The sequence below is a fragment of the Onychostruthus taczanowskii genome, unplaced genomic scaffold, assembly GCF_017590055.1.
Source record: "Onychostruthus taczanowskii isolate IOZ18803 unplaced genomic scaffold, ASM1759005v1 scaffold188, whole genome shotgun sequence".
NCBI lineage: Eukaryota > Metazoa > Chordata > Aves > Passeriformes > Passeridae > Onychostruthus > Onychostruthus taczanowskii.
Window position 1 is genome coordinate 636722 of NW_024499106.1, and position 23531 is coordinate 660252.

The 23531-nt window shown below is 64.1% G+C and overlaps 2 protein-coding genes and 1 long non-coding RNA gene across 3 annotated transcripts in view; all 3 read left to right on the top strand.

Moving 5' to 3' along the window:
* Nucleotides 1-8636, top strand: part of KIF5A (kinesin family member 5A) — a gene marked incomplete at its 3' end in the record, with an annotated part of 22847 nt that extends 14211 nt beyond the window's left edge. The window contains 7 exon segments of the mRNA XM_041401246.1: nt 1973-2161; nt 3071-3188; nt 3698-3848; nt 5605-5706; nt 6646-6706; nt 7294-7393; nt 8323-8636. Of these exon segments, the coding sequence (XP_041257180.1) occupies nt 1973-2161; nt 3071-3188; nt 3698-3848; nt 5605-5706; nt 6646-6706; nt 7294-7393; nt 8323-8636 (1035 nt within the window).
* A 21-nt stretch (nt 8637-8657) lies between these two features.
* Nucleotides 8658-9080, top strand: LOC121334320. The gene is made up of 3 exons (XR_005952428.1): nt 8658-8708; nt 8811-8838; nt 8989-9080. It is a non-coding gene; the product is annotated as an uncharacterized LOC121334320 (long non-coding RNA).
* Nucleotides 9081-17127: 8047 nt separating this feature from the next.
* The window catches only part of PIP4K2C (phosphatidylinositol-5-phosphate 4-kinase type 2 gamma), an 8142-nt gene continuing 1738 nt past the window's right edge, over nt 17128-23531 (top strand). The window contains exons 1-8 of the mRNA XM_041401247.1: nt 17128-17337; nt 18156-18253; nt 18326-18422; nt 19845-20081; nt 20689-20727; nt 20968-21081; nt 22339-22585; nt 22641-22744. Of these exons, the coding sequence (XP_041257181.1) occupies nt 17170-17337; nt 18156-18253; nt 18326-18422; nt 19845-20081; nt 20689-20727; nt 20968-21081; nt 22339-22585; nt 22641-22744 (1104 nt within the window). The 5' untranslated portion in view covers nt 17128-17169. The remainder of the gene's footprint in view (nt 17338-18155; nt 18254-18325; nt 18423-19844; nt 20082-20688; nt 20728-20967; nt 21082-22338; nt 22586-22640; nt 22745-23531) is intronic.

Below are 23531 nucleotides of genomic sequence, written 5' to 3' on the forward strand. Positions count from 1 at the left end.
GGAGCGGGGGGAGCGGGGGGCACGGAGAGCACAGCGGGCATGGGGGGGGCACAGGGACACCGGGGCACGGGGAGCACGGGGCAGGGGGAGAGGGGAGGTCTGTGCCGTGTAGGATGTGCCCCTGCCGTGCCCTCCCCACGTGCGGGGTGTCCCTGCCATGCTGTGCCACGCTGTGCCTGTGCCATGCAGCAGAGCCGTGCCATGTCACACCCAGCTGTGCCGTGCCCATCCTGCATCCCTTCCATGCCCATTCCATGTCTCCATGATGCCCATGCCACCATACCCCGTGAGTGTCACACCCATCCCGTGCCAGGCTGTGCTGCCTGTGCCACGCCATGACCACGCCACGCCCATGCCACGGTCATGTCACGGCCACGCCGTGCCCCTGCACTGCCCACGCCACCCCCACGTGTGCCATCCCCGTGCCACACCCGTGTGCAGGACATGCCTGTGCCACACTGTGCCCGGGACATGCCTGCACCATTCAGTGCCATGCCGTGCCACACCCGTGTGCTGGCCGTGCCATGCTGTGCTGTGCCACGCTGTACCTGTGTGTGGTACACACCTGTGCCATGCCGTGCTGTGCCGTGCCATACCCATGCTGTGCCATACCCACACTGTGCCATGCCACGCCATGCTGTGCTCTGCCATGTCACGCCATACCCACACTGTTCTAGCTGTGCCGTGCCCATCCTGCATCCCTTCCATGCCCATTCCATGTCTCCATGATGCCCATGCCACCATACCCCGTGAGTGTCACACCCATCCCGTGCCAGGCTGTGCTGCCTGTGCCACGCCATGACCACGCCACGCCCATGCCACGGTCATGTCACGGCCACGCCGTGCCCCTGCACTGCCCACGCCACCCCCACGTGTGCCATCCCCGTGCCACACCCGTGTGCAGGACATGCCTGTGCCACACTGTGCCCGGGACATGCCTGCACCATTCAGTGCCATGCCGTGCCACACCCGTGTGCTGGCCGTGCCATGCTGTGCTGTGCCACGCTGTACCTGTGTGTGGTACCCATGCTGTGCCATGCCACGCCATGCTGTGCTCTGCCATGTCATGCCATACCCACACTGTTCTGTGCCATACCCACGCTGTGCCATTCCTGTCCCATGCCGTGCCATGCCATACCCATACTGTGCCATTCCTGTGCTGTGCCATGCCATTCCATACCCACACTGTGCCGTGCCATGACATGCCATGCCGTGCCACACCCGTGTGCTGGCCGTGCCATGCTGTGCTGTGCCACGCTGTACCTGTGTGTGGTACACACCTGTGCCATGCCGTGCTGTGCCGTGCCATACCCATGCTGTGCCATACCCACACTGTGCCATGCCACGCCATGCTGTGCTCTGCCATGTCATGCCATACCCACACTGTTCTGTGCCATACCCACGCTGTGCCATTCCTGTCCCATGCCGTGCCATGCCATACCCATACTGTGCCATTCCTGTGCTGTGCCATGCCATTCCATACCCACACTGTGCCGTGCCATGACATGCCATACCCATGTTGTTCCATTCCATGCCATGCCGTGCCGTGCCATTCCATGCCATACCCATGTTGTGCCATTCCTGTGCCATGCCATGCTGTGCCATGCCATTCCATACCCACACTGTGCCGTGCCATGACATGCCATACCCATGTTGTTCCATTCCATGCCATGCCGTGCCGTGCCATGACATGCCATACTTACACTACCATTCCTGTGCCCACTGCCCTGCCCTGCCATGCCATACCCACTCTGTGCCATTCCTGTGCCCGCTGCCGTGCCATGCCATGCCGTGCCGTGCCATTCCATGCCATACCCATGTTGTTCCATTCCATGCCATGCCATGCCGTGCCGTGCCATGACATGCCATACCCACACTATGCCATTCCTGTGCCCACTGCCTTGCCCTGCCATGCCATACCCACTCTGTGCCATTCCTGTGCCCGCTGCCGTGCCGTGCCGTGCCGTGCCAGCCGGTGGAGGTGAGCGGGGCCATCGAGGAGGAGTTCGCCGTTGCCCGGCTCTACATCAGCAAGATCAAGTCGGAGGTGAAGTCGGTGGTGAAGCGCTGCCGGCAGCTGGAGAGCCTGCAGGTGGAGTGCCACCGCAAGCTGGAGGTGACGGGGCGCGAGCTGTCCTCCTGCCAGCTCCTCATCTCCCAGGTGCGCCAGGGCCGGGCGCTGCCACTGCCAGGGCACCCCGGCCTCCGGTGGCACAGGGTTTTGTGACCCTCGGATTTGGTGACACCAGGCTTTGGTGGCCCAGGGGTTCTGTGACCCACATTTTGGTGACCCAAGATTTAGTGGCTCCAGGGTTTGGTGGCTCAGGGTTTTGTGCCCCCAAGATTTGGTGACGCCACAGTTTGGTGGCTCTGAGGTTTGGCAGCTGAAGGCTTTGGTGTCCCCAGAATTTGGTGGCCTGGGGATTCTGTGACCCAGGTTTTGGTGGCCCCGGATTTGGTGGCCGGGGTTCTGTGACCCAGGTTTTGGTGGCCCCGGATTTGGTGGCCGGGGTTCTGTGACCCAGGTTTTGGTGGCCCCGGGATTTGGTGGCCAGGGGTTCTGTGATCCAGGTTTTGGTGGCCCCAGGTTTTGGTGGCCAGGGGTTCTGTGACCCAGGGTTTGGTTTCCTGGGGTTTTGGTGGCCCTGGATTTCTCAGCCCTGGGTTTGGTGGCACCAGAGTTTACTGGCATGGTGACCCTGGGGTTCAGGGGTCCTGGAGTTTGGTGGCTCCAAGGGTTTGGTGACCCTGGGTTTGGTGACCCTAGGGGTTTGACTCCCCTGGGGTGGGGGCTTGGTGGCTCTGGGTGTGCAGGTTCGGGTGGTCCTGGGGGTGCTGGGGGGCACCTGGGGGTGGCCCTGGGGGTGCTGGAGGGACGTTCCCGCGGGTGTCGGGGTCAGGTGCCCCTGGGGGTGTCGGGGGGCACCTGAGGGTGGTCCCGGGGTTGGGGGTTGCCAGGGCGGTGCCCCCGCGGGTGTTGGGGCGATGGTGCGGGGCGGGTGCCGGGAGCGGGCCGGGGGTGCCGGTGCCCCCCGGGCGGAGGCTGAGGCCGGTGCCGGTGCCGGTGCAGCACGAGGCGAAGATCCGCTCGCTGACCGAGTACGCGCAGAGCCTGGAGCTGCGCAAGCGGCACCTGGAGGAGGCGCACGACGCGCTCGGGGAGGAGCTGGCCAGGCTGCAGGCGCAGGGTGGGGGCGCGGACCCTGAAGGCTGTGGGGGTTGGGCAGGGGGGACAGCTGGGGGTTCTTACCGTGTGTGAGACATGCTCGAGGTGGGTGAGGGTCCCTGGGGAGCAGGGATGTGCTGGGGGTCTGGGGGTGTTGGGGGCGTGCTGGGGAGGTTGGGGTCTCCATGAGGCTGGGTGCAGGGTGTGGGGGTCCCTGGGAGATGGCAGCTCCAAGGACTCGCTGGGAATGTGGGTGAGCTGAGGGTCCCAGGAGATGTTGGGGTGTGGGGTCCCCATGGATGTTGGGGTGCGTGGGTCTCTGGGGCTGTGGGGTCCCTGCGGGGTGTTGGGGTGTGGGGTCCCCGTGAATGTTGGGGTGTTTGGGTCCTCGGGAGGTGTTTGGGGTGTGGGATCCCTGGGAGGTGTTGGGATGAGGGGTCCCTGAGGGATGTTGGGGTGAGGGATCCCTGCGGGGTGTTGGTGTGTGGGGTCCCTGGGAGGTGCCCTGGTGGGAGGTGCTGGGGTGCCCAGGAAATGTTGGGGTGCCCGAGCTGAGGCCCCCGTGGGCGCAGGCGGCGCTGGAGCTGCAGCTCGAGAGCCAGCGCGAGGCCCAGCACAAGCAGCTGGCGCGGCTGCGGGACGAGGTCAACGAGCGGCAGAAAACCATCGACGAACTGCGGGAGTGAGTGACCCCGGCCAGAGCCCGACCTGGCCAGAGCCCTGAGCCCACCCGGATATGAACCTGACCCCAAACCCGGCCCCAAACCTGACCTCAAACCTGGCCCCAAACCTGGCCCTGACCCCCACCAACCCAAGCCAGACCCTGACCCCGACCCTGTTCCTGACCCAGCTGTGACCTGGCCCTGCCCTTGATGCTGATCTCAGCCCTGTCCCTTCCTTGACTCATCCTTGGAGGGGTGGACAGGGGGGGCAGGCAAGGACAATCCCCTCGTGGATCTGTCGATCCATCATCCATCCATCATCCATCCATCCATCCTCCATCCATCCATCCATCCATCCATCTATCCATCATCCATAATCCATCCATCCATCATCCATCCATCCCTCCATCCATCCATCCATCCATCCATCTATCCATCATCCATAATCCATCCATCCATCATCCATCCATCCCTCCATCCATCCATCCATCCATCCATCTATCCATCATCCATAATCCATCCATCCATCATCCATCCATCCCTCCATCCATCCATCCATCCATCCATCTATCCATCATCCATAATCCATCCATCCATCATCCATCCATCCCTCCATCCATCCATCCATCCATCCATCTATCCATCATCCATAATCCATCCATCCATCATCCATCCATCCCTCCATCCATCCATCCATCCATCCATCTATCCATCATCCATAATCCATCCATCCATCATCCATCCATCCCTCCATCCATCCATCCATCCATCCATCTATCCATCATCCATAATCCATCCATCCATCATCCATCCATCCCTCCATCCATCCATCCATCCATCCATCTATCCATCATCCATAATCCATCCATCCATCATCCATCCATCCCTCCATCCATCCATCCATCCATCCATCTATCCATCATCCATAATCCATCCATCCATCATCCATCCATCCCTCCATCCATCCATCCATCCATCCATCTATCCATCATCCATAATCCATCCATCCATCATCCATCCATCCCTCCATCCATCCATCCATCCATCCATCTATCCATCATCCATAATCCATCCATCCATCATCCATCCATCCCTCCATCCATCCATCCATCCATCCATCTATCCATCATCCATAATCCATCCATCCATCATCCATCCATCCCTCCATCCATCCATCCATCCATCCATCTATCCATCATCCATAATCCATCCATCCATCATCCATCCATCCCTCCATCCATCCATCCATCCATCCATCTATCCATCATCCATAATCCATCCATCCATCATCCATCCATCCCTCCATCCATCCATCCATCCATCCATCTATCCATCATCCATAATCCATCCATCCATCATCCATCCATCCCTCCATCCATCCATCCATCCATCCATCTATCCATCATCCATAATCCATCCATCCATCATCCATCCATCCCTCCATCCATCCATCCATCCATCCATCTATCCATCATCCATAATCCATCCATCCTCCATCCATCCCCTGGATGCTGTCCATGCATCCTCAGCCCCCTTGACCTCATGTCCATCAGTCTGTCCATCTCCTGACCCCCTGTCTGTCCATCCAGCCGTCTGTCCCCTGCTCTCCCCACCCGTGTGTCCATCCCTCCACCCAACCCTGACCCCCTGACCCCGACTCTTGTCCTGTCCATCCTTCCTTCCCTCATCCATCCATTTGCTCCCGTGTCCTCCCGTCCATCCACCCCTGTCCCCGTGTCCGTCCATGCCTGACCCGTGTCCGTGTGTCCGTCACAGCCAGAACCAGAAGCTGGAGCTGGAGCTGGAGCGGCTGCGGGCGGAGCATGAGGCGCTGCGGGCGGAGGAGCGGGCCAAGGCGGCGCGGCTGCAGGAGCTCACGTGAGACCCCCAGGACCCCAACCCGGGGCCTCTGGGGCTCCCCTGGGACCCCAACCCAACCCCTGGGGCTCCCCACCTTCCCCTGGGGACCCCAACCCAACCCCTGGGGCTCCCCACCTTCCCCTGGGGACCCCAACCCAACCTCTGGGGCTCCCCACATTCCCCTGGAGACCCCAACCCAACCCCTGGGCCTTCCCACATTCTCCTGGGAACCCCAACCCAACCTCTGGGGCTCCCCACATTCCCTTGGGGACCCCAACCCAATCCCTACCGCTCCCCTACATTTCCCTGGGGACCCCCACCCAACGCCCAGGGCTCCACTAGATTCCGCTCAAGACCCCAACCCAACTCCTGGGGCTCCCCTAGATCCTCCTGGGGACCCCAACCCCCAGGGCTCCTTGGGATTCCCCTGGGGCCCCCAACCCAATCCCCCGGGGCTCCCCCACATTTCCCTGGGGACCCCAACCCAACCCCTGTGATCACCCTGGGGACCCCAACCCCCAGGGCTCCCCTGGGGACCCCAACCCAACCCCCAGGGCTCCCCACATTTCCCTGGGGACCCCAATCCTAGAACTCACCAGCATCTCACCACCAGACCCCCACTCATCACCCCGACCCTGCTGACACCCCAGGATCCCCAAACCCCACAGCCCCCACCCTTGGGACCCTAAACTTGACCCCCAAAGCCCCCCAGGACCCCCAGGCATCCCCCAACCTTCAAGTGACCCCCCTTAACTTTGGGGTGCTCCCCAACCTCGGAGTCCCCCTAACCTTGGAACTTCCGTTCTTTGGCTGCCCCCCTCAAGCTTGAAGTGACCCTCCCAACTTTGGGGTGCCCTCCCCTCCTTGTACTGACCCCCTCCAATCCTAGGTGGCCCCCCCAACCCAGGGGTGCCCCCTTGGATGGAGCTCCCCTAATTTTGGGTCTCTGCCCCCCAGGCTCCTCTACGAGCGCCACGAGCAGTCCAAGCAGGACCTCAAGGGGCTGGAGGAGACCGTGGTAGGTGGGGGGTCCTGGGGGGCTCAGAGGAGCCTGGGGGAGTCTGGGGGTCCCAGTGCACCCCCTCACCTCCCTCACCCTCCCCCCCCCCCACTCATCACCCCGACCCTGCTGACACCCCAGGATCCCCAAACCCCACAGCCCCCACCCTTGGGACCCTAAACTTGACCCCCAAAGCCCCCCAGGACCCCCAGGCATCCCCCAACCTTCAAGTGACCCCCCTTAACTTTGGGGTGCTCCCCAACCTCGGAGTCCCCCTAACCTTGGAACTTCCGTTCTTTGGCTGCCCCCCTCAAGCTTGAAGTGACCCTCCCAACTTTGGGGTGCCCTCCCCTCCTTGTACTGACCCCCTCCAATCCTAGGTGGCCCCCCCAACCCAGGGGTGCCCCCTTGGATGGAGCTCCCCTAATTTTGGGTCTCTGCCCCCCAGGCTCCTCTACGAGCGCCACGAGCAGTCCAAGCAGGACCTCAAGGGGCTGGAGGAGACCGTGGTAGGTGGGGGGTCCTGGGGGGCTCAGAGGAGCCTGGGGGAGGCTGGGGGGCCCCGGGGGCCCCCCCCCCCCCCCCCCCCCCCCCCCCCCCCCCAGGCCCGTGAACTCCAGACCCTCCACAACCTGCGCAAGCTGTTTGTTCAAGACGTCACGACTCGAGTCAAGAAAGTGAGGGGGGAAAATGGGGAGAAAGGGGGGAAATGGGGAGAAAATGATGGAAAAGGGGGAGAAAAAGGGGGAAAATGGGGAAAGAAAGGGGGGAAATGGGGGAAAAGGGGGGGATAAGGGAAACAGCCCGGGACAGCCCGGGACACTGCTTGAGGAGCCGGGACACCCCCACGTACCACTGGGGGCAAGGAGACCCCACCCAGGCACCCTTAGGGGCACGGAGACCCCCGAGGCCCTGCGGGGACAGGGGGTCTGAGGGGCCGGGCTGCGGGGCTGAGCCGCTGGGTGCCCGGTACCGGTGCCACTGCCGGAACCGGAGCGGGTCCGTGCCGGTGCAGGTACCGGTGTGTGCCGGTGTGCGCGGGTGTCGCTGCCCGCGCCGGTATCGGTGTGTGCGGGTGTCGGTGTCAGCGCTGGTGCGACCCGGAGCCGCTGCGTGCGGGTGTCGGTGCCGGTACCAGCGGCTGTGAGTGGGTGTGGATGTGCCGGTGCCGGTACCGGTGTGTGCGGGTGTCGGTGCCGGGGCCGGTACCGGTGTGTGCGGGTGTCGGTGCCGGTACCGGTGTGTGCGATGCCGGTGCCGGGGCAGGTGCGGGTGATGTTGGGAGCGGCTCCCGCTCCCGGTGGGGTCCCGGTGCCGGTTCTGCCGCGTCGCACAGCTGGTCCGTGGCAGCGCGGGGCAGGGACAGGGGCAGGGCAGGTTCGGGCGGCACGGGCGGTGCCGCAGCGGGTCCGGGCGGGGTCCCGGTGCCGGTACCGGTTCTGCCGTGTCGCACAGCTGGTCCGTGGCAGAGCGGGGCAGGGACAGGGGCAGGGCAGGTTCGGGCGGCACGGGCGGTGCCGCAGCGGGTCCGGGCGGGGTCCCAGTCCCGGTGGGGTCCCGGTGCCGGTGCCGGTTCTGCCGTGTCGCACAGCTGGTCCGTGGCAGAGCGGACCCCGCGTTGCGAGCCCCGGGGCGGGGGTTGCGGGGACAGGTGCGGGCGGCACGGGCGGTGCCGCAGCGGCTCCGGGCGGGGTGCCGGTGCCGGTACCGGTACTGACGCGTCGCACAGCTGGTCCGTGACAATGCAGACCTGCGCTGTGAGCTTCCGAAGCTGGAGAAGCGGCTGCGCGCTACGGCTGGGCGAGTGCAGGCCCTGGAAGGGGCGCTGAGGGCGGCCAAGGAGGGGGCGCGCCTGGACAAGCGGCGCTACCAGCAGGAGGTGGAGCGGATCCGCGAGGCCGTGCGGGCCCGGGGGGCGCGGAGGGGGCCCGGAGCCCACATCGGTACGGGGGCACCGGGGGGAGGGGGGCCCGCCCCAGCACCCCCCCGGACTCCTACCAGCAGCTCAACGTGGATAATGGTGAGGGGGGGCCCTGGGGGTGTCCCCAGTGTTGGGGTGACGCCATGGGGGGGGGCGGGGTGTCCCCAGACGCCCCCCTGGAGCTGCTCCTGTTCCTTGCAGGGAACGTGACAGACATCAATGACAACAGGTGAGAGGGGGGCGCAGCGGGCCCAGACGCCCCCCTGGAGCTGCTCCTGTTCCTTGCAGGGAACGTGACAGACATCAAGCGGGTGAGAGGGGGGCGCGGGGGGGGGGGGCTGGGGTTGGGGGGGCACAACTGACACCCCGTGCCCCCCAGGAGTGACCTGTCCTGCGCCTGCGAGGCCGAGGAGGCGGCCAAGCTCTTCCCCCTGCGCCAGGAGACGGCAGCCAGTTAATGCCCCCCAGGTGAGAGACCCCCCCCTGCATTCCTGACACCCCCCCGCGTGTGAGAGACCCCCCACCTCATTCCTCCCCGGGGACCCCCCAAACCCCCCCCCCCGGGCAGCACCCCCCCCCCACTCCCACAGCTCTGATCCAGCCCTGCTCTCCCTGGCCTGTTCCAGGCTGGGGACAGGGCAGGGGCACCTGCCGCACCCCAGTGCCACCTCAGTGCCACCCCCGTGCCAGCCCAGTGCCACCCCAGTGCCACCTCAGTGCCACCCGAGTGCCACCTCACCCCACCCAGCCCCACCGCAGTGCCAGCCCAGTGCCACCCTGTCAGGGACAGGGGACAGCCGTGGGGTGCCCCCGAGCCCCCCTCTCCCGAACACCCCCAGACCTTTCCCAAGCCTCGCTCCCTTCCCTGGCCACCTGCACTGCTCCAGCCCCCTGAAATGGGGGCACAGCCCGGGGGGCGGCCTGAGCAGTGCCCCCAACAGGGCCAGGCATGGCCCCGCTCCTGCCAGCCACTGCTCCTGTGCCAGCCCGGGTGGCACTGCCCCGTGGGCACAGCTCCAGCCCTGTGCCAGCCCGGGTGGCACTGCCCTGTGGGCACACTGCTCCTGTGCCAGCCCGGGTGGCACTGCCCCGTGGTCACACTGCTCCTGTGCCAGCCCGGGTGGCACTGCCCCATGGGCACAGCTCCAGCCCTGTCCCAGCCCGGGTGGCACTGCCCCGTGGGCACAGCTCCAGCCCTGTCCCAGCCCGGATGGCACTGCCCCGTGGTCACACTGCTCCTGTGCCAGCTGGGGTGGCAGTGCCCCGTGGGCACAGATGGGTCACTGCTCCTGTGCCAGCCTGGGTGGCACTGCCCCATGGGCACACTGCTCCTGTGCCAGCCCGGGTGGCACTGCCCCGTGGGCACACTGCTCCTGTCCCAGCCTGGTTGGCACTGCCCCGTGGGCACACTGCTCCTGTGGCAGCCGGGGTGGCACTGCCCCATGGCACCGCTGGCCTCACTCCAGCCCTGGCCCAGCCCCCAGGGCCTTTTCCGGCCCCCTGGCCTCTCCTGCCCAGCCCAGAACATTCCATGGGGATGTTGTGACCCAGCAGGACCCGGCCTTGGCCTTGGTGACCCCTGCCCTGCTGGGTGACCCTTGCTGGGTGACCCCAACCCTGCTGGGTGACCCTAAGCCTGCTTGGTGACCCCCACTCTGCTGGGTGACCCTCCCCTTCCCCTGCTGGGTGACCCCCACCCTGGGGACCCTCCCATCCTGCTGCGTGACCCCAACTCTGCTGGGTGACCCCCCTGCCCTGCTGGGTGACTCCCCCACCCTGTTGCTTCCATCCCCACTCTGCTGGGTGACACCTCCCCGTGCTGGGTGACCCCAACCCTACCGAGTGACGCCCACCCTGGGGACCCTCCCCCTGCTGAGTGACCCCTGCCCCACTCTGCTGAGTGACCCCTGCCCTGCTGGGTGACCCCAATCCTGCTTGGTGACCCCCGCCCTGCTGGGTGACCCCCACCCTGCTGGGTGACCCCTGCCCTGCCGGTTCCATCCCCAGCCCATGGACCCCGCCTGTCCTGGTCCCACCCAGCTCGGGGTCACCTGGGCACTGTGTCCCGGTCACCAGTGAAGGTGTGACCCAGCAGCAGCCCCAGCACCCGCCCTGGGCAGCCCCCAGGTCCTGCCCCCCCCCGGCTTGGTTCTGCACCCCCAGCCCCTGGAGTGTCCCCATGGAGATCCCCCAGTGTCCCCATGGAGATCCCCCCAGTGTCCCCATGGAGATGTCCCCCAGTGTTCCCATGGAGATCCCCCCAGTGTCCCCGTGGAGACCCACTCAGGGTCCCCATGGAGACCCACTCAGTGTCCCCATGGAGATCCCCCAGTGTCCCCATGGAGATGTCCCCAGTGTCCCCATGGAGATCCCCCCAGTGTCCCCATGGAGACCCACTCAGTGTCCCCATGGAGATCCCTCCAGTGTCCCCATGGTGATGCCCCCCAGTGTCCCCATGGAGATCCCCCAGCGTCCCCATGGAGATCCCCCAGCGTCCCCATGGAGATCCCCCAGTGGCCCCAGGGAGATGTCCCCAGTGTCGCCATGGAGATGCCCCCAGTGTCCCCATGGAGATGCCCCCAGTGTCCCCATGGAGATCCCCCCAGTGTCCCCATGGAGACCCACTCAGTGTCCCCATGGAGATGTCCCCAGTGTCCCCATGGAGATGCCTCCAGTGTCCCCATGGAGATGTCCCCAGTGTCCCCATGGAGATCCCCCAGCCAGGCCAGGTCAGACACTGCTGGAGGGGATGCTGCAGGCACCAGAGCCTTCCTGAGGAGCAGGGACACATCCAGAACTTTCTAGAATTCAGGGACACATACAGAGCCTTCCTGAAGAGCAGAGAGACATCCATAGTGTTCCTGAGGAACAGGGAATTCTGAGGGTCCAGAACTTTCCTAAAGAGCAGGGACACATCCAGAGCTGTCCTGAGTGCAGGGAGACATCCAGAACTTTCCTGAAGAGCACAGACACATCCAGAACTTTCCAGAAGATCAGAGACACATCCAGAGCTGTCCTGAGTGCAGGGAGGCTCAGCCCAGCCCTCCCAGCCCTGCTGGCCGGTCCCTCGGTCACAGGAGGACACCAGGCTGGGGTGGCAGGAGCTGCCTGTGACCAGGCTGGGGTGGCAGGACCTGCCTGTCCCCAAAGTCCAGCCCAGGCCGGGCTCAGCTGGGGGAGCAGCTCTGGGGTCCCTCCGCCCCTCGTGGGGTCCCACATCAGGGTCCCTCCTTCCTCCCAGTGTCCCCATGCCTTGTAGTCACTCCAGTGCTTCATGGTCACTCCACCCCTTCGTGGTCACTGTCCCCACGGCCCTGCCCGGTCACCGCGGCTGCTCCAGCCACTCCTCAGACTGTGCCAGGGGCACTGTCACATCCTGAGCTCTGTGTCACACTCAGGGCTCTGTGTCACACCCCGGGCTCTGTGTCACAACCATGGCTCTGTGTCACACCCAGGGCTCTGTGTCACACCCTGAGCTCTGTGTCACACCCAGGGCTCTGTGTCTCACCCAGGGTTCTGTGTCACACCCAGGGCTCTGTATCACACCCTGAGCTCTGTGTCACTCTCAAGGCTCTGTGTCACACCCAGGGCTCTGTATCACACCCTGAGCTCTGTGTCACTCTCAAGGCTCTGTGTCACACCCAGGGCTCTGTATCACACCCTGAGCTCTGTGTCACTCTCAAGGCTCTGTGTCACACCCAGGGCTCTGTATCACACCCTGAGCTCTGTGTCACTCTCAAGGCTCTGTGTCACACCCAGGGCTCTGTATCACACCCTGAGCTCTGTGTCACTCTCAAGGCTCTGTGTCACACCCAGGGCTCTGTATCACACCCTGAGCTCTGTGTCACTCTCAAGGCTCTGTGTCACACCCAGGGCTCTGTATCACACCCTGAGCTCTGTGTCACTCTCAAGGCTCTGTGTCACACCCAGGGCTCTGTATCACACCCTGAGCTCTGTGTCACTCTCAAGGCTCTGTGTCACACCCAGGGCTCTGTATCACACCCTGAGCTCTGTGTCACTCTCAAGGCTCTGTGTCACACCCAGGGCTCTGTATCACACCCTGAGCTCTGTGTCACTCTCAAGGCTCTGTGTCACACCCAGGGCTCTGTATCACACCCTGAGCTCTGTGTCACTCTCAAGGCTCTGTGTCACACCCAGGGCTCTGTATCACACCCTGAGCTCTGTGTCACTCTCAAGGCTCTGTGTCACACCCAGGGCTCTGTATCACACCCTGAGCTCTGTGTCACTCTCAAGGCTCTGTGTCACACCCAGGGCTCTGTATCACACCCTGAGCTCTGTGTCACTCTCAAGGCTCTGTGTCACACCCAGGGCTCTGTATCACACCCTGAGCTCTGTGTCACTCTCAAGGCTCTGTGTCACACCCAGGGCTCTGTATCACACCCTGAGCTCTGTGTCACTCTCAAGGCTCTGTGTCACACCCAGGGCTCTGTATCACACCCTGAGCTCTGTGTCACTCTCAAGGCTCTGTGTCACACCCAGGGCTCTGTATCACACCCTGAGCTCTGTGTCACTCTCAAGGCTCTGTGTCACACCCAGGGCTCTGTATCACACCCTGAGCTCTGTGTCACTCTCAAGGCTCTGTGTCACACCCAGGGCTCTGTATCACACCCTGAGCTCTGTGTCACTCTCAAGGCTCTGTGTCACACCCAGGGCTCTGTATCACACCCTGAGCTCTGTGTCACTCTCAAGGCTCTGTGTCACACCCAGGGCTCTGTATCACACCCTGAGCTCTGTGTCACTCTCAAGGCTCTGTGTCACACCCAGGGCTCTGTATCACACCCTGAGCTCTGTGTCACTCTCAAGGCTCTGTGTCACACCCAGGGCTCTGTATCACACCCTGAGCTCTGTGTCACTCTCAAGGCTCTGTGTCACACCCAGGGCTCTGTATCACACCCTGAGCTCTGTGTCACTCTCAAGGCTCTGTGTCACACCCAGGGCTCTGTATCACACCCTGAGCTCTGTGTCACTCTCAAGGCTCTGTGTCACACCCAGGGCTCTGTATCACACCCTGAGCTCTGTGTCACTCTCAAGGCTCTGTGTCACACCCAGGGCTCTGTATCACACCCTGAGCTCTGTGTCACTCTCAAGGCTCTGTGTCACACCCAGGGCTCTGTATCACACCCTGAGCTCTGTGTCACTCTCAAGGCTCTGTGTCACACCCAGGGCTCTGTATCACACCCTGAGCTCTGTGTCACTCTCAAGGCTCTGTGTCACACCCAGGGCTCTGTATCACACCCTGAGCTCTGTGTCACTCTCAAGGCTCTGTGTCACACCCAGGGCTCTGTATCACACCCTGAGCTCTGTGTCACTCTCAAGGCTCTGTGTCACACCCAGGGCTCTGTATCACACCCTGAGCTCTGTGTCACTCTCAAGGCTCTGTGTCACACCCAGGGCTCTGTATCACACCCTGAGCTCTGTGTCACTCTCAAGGCTCTGTGTCACACCCAGGGCTCTGTATCACACCCTGAGCTCTGTGTCACTCTCAAGGCTCTGTGTCACACCCAGGGCTCTGTATCACACCCTGAGCTCTGTGTCACTCTCAAGGCTCTGTGTCACACCCAGGGCTCTGTATCACACCCTGAGCTCTGTGTCACTCTCAAGGCTCTGTGTCACACCCAGGGCTCTGTATCACACCCTGAGCTCTGTGTCACTCTCAAGGCTCTGTGTCACACCCAGGGCTCTGTATCACACCCTGAGCTCTGTGTCACTCTCAAGGCTCTGTGTCACACCCAGGGCTCTGTATCACACCCTGAGCTCTGTGTCACTCTCAAGGCTCTGTGTCACACCCAGGGCTCTGTATCACACCCTGAGCTCTGTGTCACTCTCAAGGCTCTGTGTCACACCCAGGGCTCTGTATCACACCCTGAGCTCTGTGTCACTCTCAAGGCTCTGTGTCACACCCAGGGCTCTGTATCACACCCTGAGCTCTGTGTCACTCTCAAGGCTCTGTGTCACACCCAGGGCTCTGTATCACACCCTGAGCTCTGTGTCACTCTCAAGGCTCTGTGTCACACCCAGGGCTCTGTATCACACCCTGAGCTCTGTGTCACTCTCAAGGCTCTGTGTCACACCCAGGGCTCTGTATCACACCCTGAGCTCTGTGTCACTCTCAAGGCTCTGTGTCACACCCAGGGCTCTGTATCACACCCTGAGCTCTGTGTCACTCTCAAGGCTCTGTGTCACACCCAGGGCTCTGTATCACACCCTGAGCTCTGTGTCACTCTCAAGGCTCTGTGTCACACCCAGGGCTCTGTATCACACCCTGAGCTCTGTGTCACTCTCAAGGCTCTGTGTCACACCCAGGGCTCTGTATCACACCCTGAGCTCTGTGTCACTCTCAAGGCTCTGTGTCACACCCAGGGCTCTGTATCACACCCTGAGCTCTGTGTCACTCTCAAGGCTCTGTGTCACACCCAGGGCTCTGTATCACACCCTGAGCTCTGTGTCACTCTCAAGGCTCTGTGTCACACCCAGGGCTCTGTATCACACCCTGAGCTCTGTGTCACTCTCAAGGCTCTGTGTCACACCCAGGGCTCTGTATCACACCCTGAGCTCTGTGTCACTCTCAAGGCTCTGTGTCACACCCAGGGCTCTGTATCACACCCTGAGCTCTGTGTCACTCTCAAGGCTCTGTGTCACACCCAGGGCTCTGTATCACACCCTGAGCTCTGTGTCACTCTCAAGGCTCTGTGTCACACCCAGGGCTCTGTATCACACCCTGAGCTCTGTGTCACTCTCAAGGCTCTGTGTCACACCCAGGGCTCTGTATCACACCCTGAGCTCTGTGTCACTCTCAAGGCTCTGTGTCACACCCAGGGCTCTGTATCACACCCTGAGCTCTGTGTCACTCTCAAGGCTCTGTGTCACACCCAGGGCTCTGTATCACACCCTGAGCTCTGTGTCACTCTCAAGGCTCTGTGTCACACCCAGGGCTCTGTATCACACCCTGAGCTCTGTGTCACTCTCAAGGCTCTGTGTCACACCCAGGGCTCTGTATCACACCCTGAGCTCTGTGTCACTCTCAAGGCTCTGTGTCACACCCAGGGCTCTGTATCACACCCTGAGCTCTGTGTCACTCTCAAGGCTCTGTGTCACACCCAGGGCTCTGTATCACACCCTGAGCTCTGTGTCACTCTCAAGGCTCTGTGTCACACCCAGGGCTCTGTGTCACACCCTGAGCTCTGTGTCGCACCCATGGCTCTGTATCACACCCTGAGCTCTGTGTCACACTCAAGGCTCTGTGTCACACCCAGGGCTCTGTGTCACACCCCGGGCTCTGTGTCACACCCTGAGCTCTGTGTCACACCCAGGGGCTCTGTGTCACCCCCAGGGTTCGGTGTCACCCCCCGAGCTCAGGACACCCTGAGCTCTGTGTCACACCCCGGGCTCTGTGTCACACCCCGGGCTCTGTGTCACACCCATGGCTCTGTGTCACACCCTTGGCTCTGTGTCACACCCCGGGCTCTGTGTCACACCCTGAGCTCTGTGTCACACCCATGGCTCTGTGTCACACCCCGGGCTCTGTGTCACACCCCGGGCTCCTGGCAGGGTCAGTGCCCAGGGGTCACCTGGCCAGGTGAGGCCGCTCCGGTGCCCGAGGCCGCGGGAGCTCTGCGGGACAGCCCCTGCTGATGGCCCCGCCCCCGGCCCCGTCCCGGCCCCGCCCCCGGGCACCCGGCTGTGCCGCCTTCGTCACCATCTTCATTGTCATCTTCATCATCGTCACCTTCGCCATAATCTTTTTCGTCACCTTTGTCATCATCTTCATCATCATCTTCATCATTGTCACCTTCATTGTCACCTTCATCCGTGTCACCTTCATCATTGTTAAGTTCATCGTCATCTTCATCATCATCATCACCTTTGTCATCACCTTCATTGTCACCTTCATCATCACCTTCATCTTCGTTGTCCCCTTCATTATCATGACCATCATCATCTTCCTCAGTGTCACCTTCTCTGTCACCTTCACGACTGCCATCATTGTCACCTTCATGGTGACCGTCACTGTCCCTCTGTCACTCCTCCCGCTTCTCCTGTCCCACCTGAAGAGCTTGGGGACAGCCAGGGCACACCTGGAGCCACCAGGGCACACCTGGAGCCCCTGTGGGGTCACACCTGTCCCTGTGGGTCACAGATGTCCTCTGTGGAGATCACAGGTGTCCCCTGTCAGTGTCACACGTGTCCCCTGCGGCAGTGACACAGCTGTCCCTTCCCGGTGTCACACCTGTCCCCTGCAGGTGTCACACGTGTGTCGTGCAGGTGTCACACGTGTCCCTGTCACCTGCCCCTGTCACCGGTCCCTGTCACGTGTCCCGATCACGTGTCCCCCGGGGTGTTTGGCGCCCCCTATCGGTTTCCCACGCCCCTGCACGCGCCGCCCGTCGCCTGTGGCTCCCCCTAGCGGCAGCGCGGTCCCCCGGGGCCAGCCCCGCCCCGCTCCTGGCGCCACTTCCGGGTTCCGGTGCAGCGCCGGGGCCGGGCGGAAGCGGCGGCGGAAGCGGCGGAAGCGGCGGCGGAAGCGGCGGAAGCGGCGGCCATGGCGGCGGCGACGGCGGCGGGTCCCTGTCCCGGCCCCGGCCCCGGGCCCGGCCCCGGCGCCGCCCGCACGAAGAAGAAGCAGAAGCGCTTCGTGCCGCAGCGCGTGAAGCTGCCGCGGGCGGCGGACCCGCTGCTGGCCGTGCTGGCCTGGGGGGTCACGCACCAGGTCAGCAGCCCGCACCGGGACCCCGCGGCTCTGCCCCGGTACCCCCGCGGCCCTGGGATCCCCGCTCCTCAGCCGGTCCCGGGGTATCCGTGCCCGTCCCTCCGGGACCCCGCGTGTGCTCCCCGCAGCCCCCCGTGTCCCTTCCTGGCACCGTCGTCTCCCCCGGAGCCGTCGCGTCCCGCCTGCCCGGGGTCCCCATTGCCCCGTCCCGTGTCCCCGTCCCCCGGGGTCCCGTGTCCCCATCCTGTGTCCCTTCCCGTGTCCCCATCCCTGGGCTCCATCCCCCGGGGTCCCCACTGCCCCCGTCCCTCGGCTCCATCTCCGGGGTCCCGTGTCCCTTCCCGTGTCCCCATCCTATGTCCCTATCCCTCGGCTCCATCCCCCGGGGGCCCCCATTGCCCCAAGCCCCTCAGCTGCATCCCCCGGGATCCCGTGTTTCCATCCCGTGTCTCCGTCCCTCAGTTCCATCCCTGGGCTCCATCCCTCGGGATCCCCATTGCCTCCGGGACCCCCATTGCCCCCCGTCCCTCGGCTCCATGCCCTCAGGGATCCCGTGTCCCCATCCCCCGGGACCCCCATTGCCCCCATCCCGTGTCCCCATCCCATGTCCCCATCCCGTGTCCCTGTCCCGTGCCTCCATCCCCTCAGGGATCCTGTGTCCCCATCCCCCGGGACCCCCACTGCCCCCATCCCGTGTCCCCATCCCCCCGGGACCCCCATTGCCCCTCATCCCTGGGCTCCATCCCCTGCTATCCCGTGCCCCCATCCCCACACTCGGGGGTCCCCCCATTCCCGGGGGTCCCACCGCCCCTCCCCAGATCAACGAGCTGAGCCAGGTGCCGCTGCCCGTGATGCTGCTGCCCGACGACTTCAAAGCCAGCTCCAAGATCAAGGTCAACAATCACCTGTTCAACAGGTGAGCGCCGGGGGGGCACGGGGGCAGCGTCCCGGGGGGGACCCCAAAAACTCACGTGAGCCCCCCCCCCAGGGAGAACCTGCCCAGCCACTTCAAGTTCAAGGAGTACTGTCCCCAGGTGTTCCGCAACCTGCGCGAGCGCTTCGGCGTCGACGACCAGGACTACCAGGTGGGCTGGGGACCCCGGGCCACCTGTCCCCACCCCGTGTCCCCAGGGTCCCCTGGAGTGGGACTCTGGGCCACCTGTCCCCAGCCCCGTGTCCCCAGGGTCCCTGGAGTGGGACTCTGGGCCACCTGTCCCCAGCCCCGTGTCCCCAGGGTCCCTGGAGTGGGACTCTGGGCCACCTGTCCCCAGCCCCGTGTCCCCAGGGTCCCTGGAGTGGGACTCTGGGCCACCTGTCCCCAGCCCCGTGTCCCCAGGGTCCCTGGAGTGGGACTCTGGGCCACCTGTCCCCAGCCCCGTGTCCCCAGGGTCCCTGGAGTGGGACTCTGGGCCACCTGTCCCCAGCCCCGTGTCCCCAGGGTCCCTGGAGTGGGGCTCTGGGCCACCTGTGTCCCCTGGCCATGTGTCCCCAGGGTCCCTGGTGTGGGGCAGCTTGGTCACCTGTGTCCCCTGGCCATGTGTCCCCAGGGTCCCTGGAGTGGGGCGGCTGGGTCACCTGTGTCTCCTGTGTGCCCAGGGGTGGCTGTGTCACCTGTGTCACCGGTGTCAGCTGTGTCACCTGTGTGCCCAGAGGTGGCTGTGTCACCTGTGTCCCTGGTTGTGTGCCCTCCAGTGTCCCTGGTGTGGGGTGGCTGTGTCACCTGTGTCCCTGGCTGTGTCACCTGTGTGAGCAGGGGTGGCTGTGTCACCAGTGTCACCCCTGTCACCTGTGTCCCTGGGGGTGGCTGTGTCACCTGTGTCCCTGGCTGTGTGCCCTCCAGTGTCCCTGGTGTGGGGTGGCTGGGTCACTGATGTCAGCTGTGTCACCTGTGTGCCCAGAGGTGGCTGTGTCACCTGTGTCCCTCGCTGTGTGCCCCCAGGTGTCCCTGGAGTGGCTGTGTCACTGGTGTGCCTGGGTGGCTGTGTCACTGGTGTCCCTGGCTGTGTGTCCCAGGTGTCCCTGTCTGTCCCAGGTGTCCCTGTCTGTTTGTCCCTGTGTGTCCCTGTGTGTCCCTGTGTGTCCCCGTGTGTCCCCGGTGTCCCCGTGTGTCCCAGGTGTCCCTGTCTGTGTGTCCCCGGTGTCCCTGTCTGTGTGTCACCGTGTGTCCCTGTCTGTGTGTCCCTGTCGGTGTCCCCGTGTGTCCCCGGTGTCCCTGTCTGTGTGTCCCTGTCAGTGTCCCCGTGTGTCACCGGTGTCTCCGTGTGTCCCAGGTGTCCCTGCCCGTGTGTCTCAGGTGTCCCTGCCCATGTGTCCCAGGTGTCCCTGCCCATGTGTCACCGGTGTCCCCGTGTGTCCCCGGTGTCCCTGTCTGTGTGTCCCCGGTGTCCCTGTCTGTGTGTCCCCGTTGTCACCGGTGTCCCCGTGTGTCCCCGGTGTCCCTGTCTGTGTGTCCCTGGTGTCCCTGTCTGTGTGTCCCCGTGTGTCACCGGTGTCCCCGTGTGTCCCAGGTGTCCCTGGCGCGCAGCCCCCCGCGCTGGGCGGGCAGTGGGCACCGCCTGCTGCTCTCGGCTGACCGCACGCTGGTGCTGAAGGAGCTGTCGAGCGAGGACGTGGCCGACGTGCACGGGCTGCTGTGCCACTACCACCAGGTACGGACAGGGGACACCTGTGTCATTGAGGGGTCACCTGTGTGCCCGGGGGTCACCTCTGTCCCTGGGTGTCACCTGTGTGCCTGGGGGTCACCTGTGTGCCCTGGGTGTCACCTGTGTGCCTGGGGTGTCACCTGTGTGCCTGGGGGTCACCTGTGTCCCTGGGGTGTCACCTGTCTGCCAAGGGGTGTCACCTGTGTCCCTGGGGGTGTCACCTGTGTGGCTGTGTCACCGGTGTCCCTGGGGGTGGCTGTGTCCCTGGATGGCCGTGTCACGCTGTCCCCGGGTGCCCATGTCACGCTGTCCCTGGGGATGGCCGTGTGACCTGTGTGGCTGTGTCACCTGTGTCTTCAGTATGGCCGTGTCCCTGGGCGCCTGTGTCACACTGTCCCCAGGTGGCGGTGTCATGCTGTCCCCGGGGATGGCCATGTCCCCGGGTGCCCGTGTCCCCTGTCCCTGGGTGACCGTGTCCCCTGTCCCTGGTGCCTATGTCCCCTGTCCCTGGGTGCCCGTGTCCGCTGTCCCTGCTGCCCATGTCCCCTGTCCCTGGTGCCCATGTCCCCTGTCCCTCGTGTGCCCGTGTCCCCTGTCCCTGGTGCCCCTGTCCCTGGTGCCCGTGTCCCCTGTCCCTGGCCTGAGCCCCTCTGGCCCTGCTGTGGGGCAGCCTCCCCCCAAACCCTCCTGTCCCCTCTGTTCCCTCCAGGGCTCCCTCGTGGACCGAGAGGCCAGTGACAAGGAGAAGGTACTGCAGGAGGGTGCTGTGAACCCCCCAAATTTTGGAGGGGGTGGTCTCCATGCCTCGGTTTCCGCCCTCCCCAATAATGACAGCTCACAGCCTGCCCCCCTCCCCCCACGAATGTTTCCCTGGGGAGGGGCTGGCCCGTGACCCCCAGAGGCACAGCCTGGGGGGTCCTGCAGCCCTGGGGTGCCCCCTCCAGCTCAGGGGTGTCCGGGGGGGGCTGCACCCCCTGTCCCTCCCCAGGGCAAGGAGCTGCCCACCCTGAAGGACGTGGATTTCCTCAACAAGAACGAGAAGGTGTTCGTGGAGGAGGAGCAGCAGCGCGACTTCATGGACAAGCTCAAGCGGGACGTGGAGGTGGGGATGGGGGGCTGCACCCCTAGGGGGTCTGAGGGGACTGGGGGGCTCTGCCCACCCAAAGTGACCCTTTGTTTGGCCTCCCTGTGCCCACGCTCTGAGGGTTTGGGGGGAGGCTCCCCTGTGCCCTGGCTCTGAGGATTTGGGGGGGCTCTCCCTGTGACCATGAGAGTGTCCCCCCCCCCAATGACCCCTTGTTTGTCCCCCCAGCCCTGAGAGTCCAGGGGGTTTTTGGGGACCATGTCCAGTATTTGATGGCTGTGGGGGTCACAGTGCCCAGGCCCTGGGAGTTTGGGGGGCCTCCAACAGTGGCCATGAGAGTGTCCCGACCCCTAATGACCCCTTGTTTGTCCCCTCAGCCCTGAGAGTTGGGGGGTTTTTGGGCTGTGGGGGTCTCTTTCTCAGTGCCCAGGCTCTGGGGGTTTTGGCGGGGCTCTCCCTGTGACCCCTAATGACCCCTTGCTTGTCCCCCCGGCCCTGAGAGTCCAGGGGTTTTTTGGGCTGTGGGGGTCTCTTTCTCAGTGCTCAAGCTCTGAGGATTTGGGGGGGCTCTCCCTGTGGCCATGAGAATGTCCCCCACCCCTAATGACCCCTTGTTTGTCCCCTCAGCCCTGAGAGTCTGGGGCTTTTTGGGCTGTGGGGGTCACAGTGTCCAGGCTCTGAGGGTTTTGGGGGGCTCTCCATGGCCATGGCGATGTCCCCCACCCCTAATGCCCTCCTGCTTGTTCCCCCAGCCCTGAGAGTCTGGGGCTTTTTAGGCTGTGGGGGTCACAGTGTCCAGGCCCTGAGGGTTTTGGGGGGCTCTCCATGGCCATGGCGATGTCCCCCACCCCTAATGCCCTCCTGCTTGTTCCCCCAGCCCTGAGAGTCTGGGGCTTTTTAGGCTGTGGGGGTCACAGTGTCCAGGCTCTGAGGATTTGGGGGGGCTCTCTCTGTGGCCATGAGAATGTCCCCCACCCCTAATGACCTCCTGCTTGTTCCCCCAGCCCTGAGAGTCTGGGGCTTTTTAGGCTGTGGGGGTCACAGTGTCCAGGCCCTGAGGGTTTTGGGGGGCTCTCCATGGCCATGGGGATGTCCCCCACCCCTAAAGACCCTTTGTTTGTCCCCCCAGCCCTGAGTGTCCAGGGGGTTTTTGGGGACCATGTCCAGTATTCGATGGCTGTGGGGGGTCACAGTGCCCAGGCTCTGGGGGTTTTGGGGTGAAGCCCCCGAGTGTTTTTGGGGTGACCTCCCCCAATTCCCGCCGTGTCCCCTCAGTTCCTGGTGCAGCAGAAGCTGATGGACTACAGCCTGCTGCTGGGCATCCACGAGGTGGAGCGGGGCGAGCAGGAGGAGGAGGAGGAGCTGGAGGAAGAGGAGCTCGGGGGGGGCGATGACGGGGGGCTGGGGGGCCCCTATGGCACCTCCCCGGAGGGTCTGGGGGGGCTCCTCAACTCCTACCGGCCCCTGGGGCCCGGCGAGTTCGACCCCTGCGTGGACGTGTACGCCCTGCGCGGGGCCGAGGGTGAGCAGGGGGGGCTGGGGGGGAGCGCTGACCACCCCCCGGCTGTGCCCCCCAGGAGCCCCCCGGCGCGAGGTTTATTTCATGGGGCTGATCGATGTCCTCACCCAGTACGACGCCCGCAAGAAGGCGGCGCACGCGGCCAAGACCGTCAAACACGGGGTGAGGGGCACGGGCTGGGGGGCACCCGGCCTGGGGGGGCATTTCCGAACTGGGGGGGGCACCCCGGGCTGGGGAGGGCACCCTGAACTGGGGGAGGGCACCCCGAACTGGGGGAGGGCACCCCAAACTGGGGGGGTTGCATTTCCCAGCTGTGGAAGGGGCACCCAGGACTGGGGAGGGCACTCAGGACTAGGGGGGGCACCCCAAATTGGGGGGGAGGGCATTTCCCAACCGGGGGGGCACCCTGAACTGTGGGGGGCACCCCAAACTGAGGGGAGGGCATTTCCCAACTGGGGGAGGGCACCCTGAACTGAGAGGGGCACCCCAAACTGGAGGAGGGCACCCCAAACTGGGTGGGGAGGGGGAACTTCTGAACTGGGGTTTGCATTTCCCAACTGGGGGGTGGGCACTCCAAACTGGGGAGGGCACCCCGAACTGGTGGGGGGCCATTTCCCAACTAGGGGGTGGGCACCCTAAACTGGGAGGGGGACCCCAGAGTGTGGGGGGCACCCCAAACTGGGGGGAGGGCATTTCCCAACTGGGGGGTGGGCACCCTAAACTGGGAGGGGGACCCCAAAGTGTGGGGGCACCCCAGACTGGGGGGTGGTACTTCCCAATTGGGGAGTGGGCACCCACACTGGGGGTGGGCAGTTCCCAAACTGGGGGAAGAGGGGGTACTTCCCAGCTGGGGGTGGCAGGGCTGGTTCCCTCTCGGTGTTTTGGGGAGGGGGGTTATTGGAGTGTGGGGACAGGGTGGGGTTGGGGGGGCCAAGCCCCTGGCAGGGTC